Genomic DNA, 7993 nt, shown 5'->3' on the forward strand with positions numbered 1-7993 from the left:
GAGAATATAACCTCCAATGCCTGTATAGCACTATGTCAGGCAATGTACTCAGAGCTGCTTCCAGGACTGCTTGCAGAGGTTGGCAGCTGCCTTCTCCATGCTCCTCCTGTAAGTGTGCCTTAAACCCGGCTGGAGCATTAATCCAAGGTTTGCCTTCCACTCCCTGCCTCTGCTGAAGGCAAATGGATGACAGTAACACCTCCTCCAATCACTACCAACTTGCCTTAACATATCTTTTACTTACACTCCTACTGTGAATGGGGAAAACAATAACTTTTGTTTCCTAGTGGAAGATCAGGACCTAGAGAAAATTTGGCTGAGTAATCATGGAAATGCTTTTGAAAGCAAGCTTTAAAAACACACACACCAAAAAACAGAAAGTGGGGAGGAACCCACAGTTTTAAAAGTTGTGAATTCACCACTATTTAGGGCTAATGAATGATTATTTTAAGATCAGATCACACCTGGATTGAACAAACTGAAACAATGATTATGTACTCTGTTACTCTGATGGGAAGGAACCATATCAGTGGTAAGACACCAACTTTCCAAGCAGATTGCCCCTGGTTCAATTCCTGGTCTCTCAAATTAAGCAGGACCCAATAGTAGGAATTGTGGGCAGGCAGTGGGGGGGGGACACACACCTCTCTCTCTCTCTGCCTCAGACCCTGCAGGGCTGCTGCTAAACAGAGTAGATAATGCTGGCATAAGGAAGCTTCCTATGTCCTTTCTAATAAGAATTGCAGCCCATTCCTATGCATGTTCACTCAGAATTAAGAAGGTTGGCAATGTTTAACTAATAAGATTGGTTTTCAAAAACCCAGTTAACTGATTTTATATAGCCAGCCAAATTTTATTCAGAGTAGACTCATTTATTTCAGTGGGTCTACTCATGGCCAGCCCATGGGTGGCCCTTTCCTATAAAAGGGGATGCCTTTTGGTGCCTGCTGTGACAGATGTGGGTCATTTTATTCTATTTTTAATTTACATTATTATATGTCAACCTTAAAAAAAAATTTTTTTTCACAGGGTGGCTCACAAATAAAACTGCATAATCAACAAAACCACAAATTAGGCTTTTTACTTCAGAATTACTGGTTTTATCAACAGACAAATATAATTCATAAGTTAATTGATTATGCCAGTAAAACTCAAATGGCTGCAATCCTATACACATTTACCTGGGAGTAAGTTCCCCATAACTCAATGGAGATTACTTATGAGTACAGTGGTACCTTGGTTTACGAACTTAATCCATTCCGGAAGTCCGTTCTGAAACCAAAGCATTCTTAAACCAAGGCGTTCTTTCCCATAGCAGCAGGGGACTTGATTTACAAATGGAACACACTCAACAGGAAGGGGAACATGTTCTGCTTCCAAGGCAAAGTTCACAAACCAAAACACCTACTTCAGGGTTTGCAGTGTTCTTAATCCAAGTTGTTCATAAACTAAGCTGTTCTTAAACCAAGGTACCACTGTAGACATGTATAGGATTGCACTGTGTTTAATGGGCTGATAACTTTAAAATGAAGTACAGCACATACTCTCAAATAAGTGTACATAGGATTGGATGTCTTCGACTCCCCTGTTCACACACACACACATCCATGCATTAAAACACAACATTGCCACTGCAACATCCAGCTCTTGTGCTTTTGGAAAATAACTTTATTGAAATGTGTAAATCATGCAAAGAGTGAAGATATTCTATTGTGTTAGATATAAAGCATGATGGGAAGATACATGTCAGAGAAGTATTCATCCCACTCACTATATATATGTTGAGAGCAGGGACACTTTTAATGATAACAAGCTTTGAATTATAACAAGAGTAGTTTGTTGCCTGTGTCCTGATGTCATAGGAGCCTTGGAAATAAGAAGTGTGCTTAAGAAGCCAGACTGATGAGGATTTAATACCTCAGTATCTACAGTATGCTTACAGCAAAACCTCACATTCCCTCTGTCCTGCAGTCCATTATAAATCTTGGGATGCAGCTACCCTGTAATTAACCCTGCAGTGCTGGGATACTGACTAGGATCAAATAGTGGATCTACCACTAACAGCACAATCAATTCCGTGTTGGTTGTCCTATCACCTCTGTTTATGACATTAGCAGTGTTCAAAGCAGAGCATTGATTTTCTTGCAGCAACGGAACACACAGGGAATTGCAACTGAATGGAAAATTAATTAATAGAGGAAGTATCTGCTTTAAAAGAGAGGTTTGCAGTTTTAGTAAGCAGGAAGGATTATCAAGAGGTATACACTTGAACTCAACAATCCATCATGTCTAAAGGCTATTTTGACTGCCCCATACAAAGCTAATTACCTGAAAGTGTGGTCTCTGACTCTGGATTTGTTGTGAAGCTTGGTGATGACTGCAAACTGGCATCCCTACCATATATGTCTTTCAAAAGTGAAAGAAGGAAGCAGACCTAGCTGTGATTAAGGGATCAGGAATTCACAAATATATCGTTTGACAGTACGGCAGACTTCATCCACCCACTTTCCTTGAGCTGACTGTGAAAACAAGACACAATTTTCTCGTTTTCCTCCATTGGGTTGTGACCGGTCCCAGTTGAAGTAGTTGAGGACCATTCCATTGACATCAACAAATTTCCCTTCGTTTACCATGTCAGTGACACCCAGCCAAAAATCTGCCACACCTGACAAGCTCTTCTTGCTGTACTCTCGGAGAGCATTGGTTTCATCGCCGTCTCTGGGGATAGCAAGAGTCCCTCCCTTGGCTATGCAGTCTTCGTTTGCTTCATGGAAATGTTTTGCACCATCAGATGCCAAGTAGCATTTTTTATGGACCTTTGTTCCACGAAGACAGACTGTGAATGAAAGAAGATGGATGCAATGATTAAAGAATCCATGTTAAGTGGACCAAAGTGGTTCTTCACTGGTTATTGCTACCTGAAATTTCCCTGGATTTGGAATTTCTCTTTGCAGAATTTAGGATGGGTGGGCAGCTATTTTGGCCCTAAGAGCCTAAGCCCGTACAAACTTTCAGTGATTGTTTTCCCATAAACACCATTTCTTCAGACACAGCATCAGCACTGTAGTTCCTCGCACCATTATTGATTTTGAGAGGTAGCAAAATACCTCATCACAACACTTTCATTTCCTGCCGAATCAAAGAAGCAGCCCAACATGTGCTAAGGGCAATGTTAATTGGGTCCTCTAATCACAGTTTCAATTTGTTCATTTGCAAGCTACTGAAACAGGCATAAAGATAACCAGCTATAAAGATGATGGCTGCTTATTGCTTTGCAGTAATTGATGGAGTTAATGGCTCCTTCAGCCTGTTGGCGTCTCTTTGTAGCATCATCCCAGTAGTAGATACAATGGGTTGCTTTAAAGAAAAAACTGAACCCTGGTTAGGGGATGCAGTTAATACTAGTGCATTGGGTAGACACTGGGCAGGTGAGCACTAACACTTACTGGATCCCCAAATTAACAGGAAAGGCTTGATGTGGTTGAGTGCTTTGGGCCAATCTCAGTATCTGAAATACTGAAAGTTAGCATATAAATCCCTGGATTGATGACACTGAATATAACAGGAGGACATAAGAAGATCATACTGATGGCTAATTTCAACATTTCCACAACTCTGGGTGCTTCTAGAATATCAGCATTGTTGAACCTCCAGTCTCAGTCTACAGTTCTACAGTATGTATGCTTACCTCAGACTTAGTCTGAGAATGTCTATTTTGGGGTAGGATTCAATTGCATACCAGACAATTCAGGTTGCGCAATTCTAGTTGTTTGGGAAGTGCTGCACAACAAACCTGCTCCCCCAAACGCTGGGCTTTTTGCAATAACAAAAGTGGAGGGAAACTGAGAGATAGCATTTGCTTTGACATGTCATTTAACATTACTACAAAAAATAAGAATGAATGCTCATTTAATAGCCAGCATAATCTAATCTCTCTGTAAATAAATCAGGATGGTCATCTGGAAGTGCCCTGAGTCCCCAGGCTCTCTGGATAATCCCTTTTAAAACTGCCTCTCTTTCCTGTGTGCAATTACAAGTGGCAGAAGGGGGCACTGAAAAAACAGGCTTTCTTGTTACCATGTTGTGATCTCTTGGGACAACTGCCCTCCATGACTTTATTTCCCAGATATTATATTATGTCACTGACTCTTTAAGCTGTTTTGATTTTGGAAGTCCAAGGATTTGAGCCAGAGGGGGGCGGAGAGAAACTAAAAATGAGCCAGGACTGTTATTTGTACTATTTATGTTTGGAAAACGGTCCCCTCCACCTCACCACTTTGGTTTCATGGCATACTGCAAGGAAAAACAGATATTTGTCTTGACATCAGAATGGGCTGAACTATCAGGAAATAGGTGTATACTTGGCTGTCCACCAAGGGCAGGGATCTAAAGTCCTTTTCATTACTTAGAAACACAAAGTGCCAAAGTAAAGCTAGCTGTGCATGAGGTCAACTCAGTGCTTAGCAAATAAAACCAGGACAAGGTATCTGAAAACACTATTTTAAAGTCTGCACCAAACACCCCGAGTATTCATGTATTTAATAATATCTTTAATCATTTGATAAAAAATGGAACAACAAATGGAATAACATCTTTCAGTCCATTTACCATCTATCTCTCTTCCCCCACCCCAAACCCCAGTTTTAAAGCAAGCATTTAAAGTTATCTAAAACTGAAAAATATTCAGGGGAGAGCCAACTAAAGGAAACGATTCAACCCTGCAGAGCAAGGATGGATGACTTGTGTCCCTCCAGATACTGCTGAACTATTATTTCCGTCAGTCAGAGCCAGCACTGGCTAATGGTCAGAGATGATGGGAGTTGTAATCCAGCAACATCTGGAGGACCAGACATTATCCACCCCTTCTGTAGAATAATAAAAAGCAACCCTTACCTGTCTGCAGTGCTTGCATTTCCTTCAGGGAGTTTACCTCTTGCCAAAGCTTGCTAATTTGACTCTTTAGGTCACCGTCTTTCTCTTAAATAAGTAAGTATATGCATACATTAACATATTTACGCACATCAAAATATTTACAGTAAGATGTGGAGTGCAATGCAAAGGCCGCAATCCTAACCCCACTAACCTGGGAATAAATCCCACTGAATTATTTGCAGGCTTCCTTTAGCATGGGGAGGTAGCTGCCTGTGAAGGGTGGAGTCTGCACATAGTAGGGTTCTATATGGCTGTGTACACAATATACACCCACAGTTTGTTAAGTGCGCTATGAGGGGTAAACTACAGTTCCAAGCATTCGGGGGGGGCAGGTGTGTTTTAAGTGTATGGTATGTACTTTTGGTTGCAGGCAGCTTTCTTTATTTCCCTACTCCACACTACATAGGTGAGGGGCATTTTTATTTTTATTTTGCCAGTTCTGAGTGTTCAAATCCTCATGCCATGTCAGTAATATTTGACACAAAGAGAAGTGCAGCAGAGGTGTGAGAAGTACCTTTGCTACCTACCCATCCCACATGCTTTAGCCTCTTTGAATGTTACTGGTAGAATGTGAGAACAGGCTATGCAAAAATGTCTTATCATGGCACAAATTTAAGAAAAACTGCCCAAGTATGAGGTTTTTCCATGATTATTTGCTGTCTGTTATAGTAACTATCTCACGGCATGGTCCAAAGCAGAGGTGGGGGATGTTCTAGGTGTTGCTGAATGACAGTTCTTTCTCCCCCCCCCCACTAAATTTTCAATGATACAATAAGATATAGATAACCAATGTAAACGAAAACAGCTACCAAAAGTAAAAATAGAGTATAGAGTCCTCTGTTAAAGGTACTTCTTAACCCTTACTGCCCTCTCCCAGATCTCACCTGGAATCTTTCTTTTCTCTTCCCAGCCACTAATTCTGAGAGATCAACATTTCCCTGCCTCCTACCCAGTTCTCACCATCCTTGACCACTGGTCAAGCTGGTTTGGGCTGATGAGGAAGGGAGTCATAGAAACACCAGAAGGTGACTTATACTGAATCAGACCACTGGTATGTCAAGCTTAGTACCGTCCACACTGACAGCAGCTCTCCAGGGTTTTGGGCAGGAACTTTTCCCAGATGTACCTTGAGACTGAACCTGGAATCTTCAGCAAGCAATTGAGCTATGGTCCTTTCCTACAACAACACCTGAAGGTCCAAAGGCTCCCCATCCCTACTTTAAAGACACATGAAGCTGAAGAGGTCTAGGTTTGATCTGTGCCTGGGAACTCCAGGTATAGTATGTGTTATATGTTATGTGCCCAGGCTTTTTCTATCATAGAATTCATAAATAAAACTATCCAAATCAGATGAACCAACATAGCAAAAAATAAAATAATACTTGTTAATAAATTTACTAAGGTAGCAATCAAATAATATATTTATCATAATCTTCATTCTCTGTGGCCTACTAAGTTTGCTTACCTTTAACCCTCCGTTTGCTGTGTTTTCTGGCTTTGGAATGGACAGACTGGCCAGTTGTTTGATCCAGCAAAAGGATGGTAACAAGGAGGAAAATCAGAAATCCCATTTGTGCCATCTCTGTTTTCAGACAGTGAGCAAGAGTCATCAACAGCAGCTTGAAAGCAGTTGTGAGAACTGCAGCCCTGTAGAACTGATGGTGTTTGGCTTTATTAAAGGGTGGTGAGAGAATTGGCTGCGCTCCTTGTTTATTAAATGAGCAAAATACTCAAGCAGGCTTCAGCATAAGGTGCCCTCTTGTTCTCTGTCTTTAGCCTCTCCCACACCAGATTTATACTTCCTGTCAACTCTGACCAATTGAATTTATCAGGCTTGCAATCCAGGGCTTAACGTTTTTACTCAAGAGTAATGCCTGCATAGTTCAGTGCTGGAGAGTATGCTCTTTGTAACAAGGATGGGGAATCTGTGGCCCTCCAAATGTTGCTGGACTTCTACACCAGCCAGTAGCAGCCAGCATGGCTGATGAAAGCTGTAGTCCAACAAAACAGGTTTAGCATTCCCTTTACTGGAAAAGTGGCCTCTTAATCCTAAGGGCTGTTAGAACAGCTCAGCCTCCTAATGTGAGCTGCACTCTGCCCTGTATCAGTTTATCTCATAATTGTTTAATGCATGCCCTTCTTCCCAAAGGAGCCCTGGGCAGCAAACATGAACTATTAAAACATTTAAAAACAATTCTAGTTTGCAGAGTTTATTATGATCCTATACAGATACAGACAAGGAACAGCATGTTCAAGCTTTCCATCCTGTTAATTTTATTATTAGGTTTATATCTTGCGTTTGCTCCAAGGAACTCAAGCTGCCATACTCTGCAGTACTTTGTCCTCACAACAGCCTTGTGAGGTAGGTTAGACAAAGAAACTGAGTGACCTTGGTCCAATCACAGTGAGCTTTGTTGCTGAGTGGTGATTTGAACCTGGGTCTCCCCATTATTCTACAGTGGCCCTTGCTGTCTACTATAAAAAAGGACATTTCCCTCCCAATCCCATTTGGGACTGATAAAACTGACCGCAAGCAGCTCCCACTCTTGTCAATTTCATCATTCTATAGCACACGGGTAAATGGTTATTGCAGTTGGTGGGAACTGTTGCCCACTTAGAGGGAAATTATCTACAGTATTGCTGTATCATGGATAGTGCAATGGGAGCATTAAGGGAGAAGTCTCTGCCATTGCTTGCGCACAGCCTAAACAAAGAATTGTCCCAGGTTTGATCCCAGGAATTTCCACGGAGAGCTGGGAGGGACCTCTCTCTGAAATCCCGGTGGGCCACTGCTAGCCATTACTGTGCTAGATAAACAATGGTCAGATTAATCATAAGACAGTTTATGTTTCTAAGCATTTGGGGACAAAGGGCAGAAAGCCAAAACACCAACCTTCACCAACCTGTTGTCCTTCAGATGTTTTGGACTACAATACCTATCTGTACAATTCTATGCTTTATATTGCTTTCTGGTTGTCTTTGCTGAATAATAAAGACAAGTTTTGCCTGCTATGTATTAGCTGCAAAAGGCATGCTTTATCTGTGGTCTGTTGCCTTTCAT

At 41.4% G+C, this 7993-nt stretch overlaps 1 protein-coding gene across 1 annotated transcript; it reads right to left on the reverse strand.

The window, feature by feature from the left end:
• Window positions 1-1271: 1271 nt before the first annotated feature.
• On the reverse strand, window positions 1272-6889 carry CLEC3A (C-type lectin domain family 3 member A). Its single transcript, XM_053399595.1, has 3 exons — window positions 6398-6889; window positions 4894-4977; window positions 1272-2836 (listed from the first exon to the last, which is right to left on the reverse strand). Exons 1-3 carry the CDS (start codon window positions 6540-6542, stop codon window positions 2445-2447), a joined length of 621 nt encoding a protein of 206 aa, XP_053255570.1. The 5' UTR covers window positions 6543-6889; the 3' UTR covers window positions 1272-2444.
• Between the last annotated feature and the right edge of the window lie 1104 nt (window positions 6890-7993).

The sequence above is a fragment of the Podarcis raffonei genome, chromosome 8 (genome assembly GCF_027172205.1).
Source record: "Podarcis raffonei isolate rPodRaf1 chromosome 8, rPodRaf1.pri, whole genome shotgun sequence".
In the NCBI taxonomy this organism is placed as follows: Eukaryota; Metazoa; Chordata; class Lepidosauria; order Squamata; family Lacertidae; genus Podarcis; species Podarcis raffonei.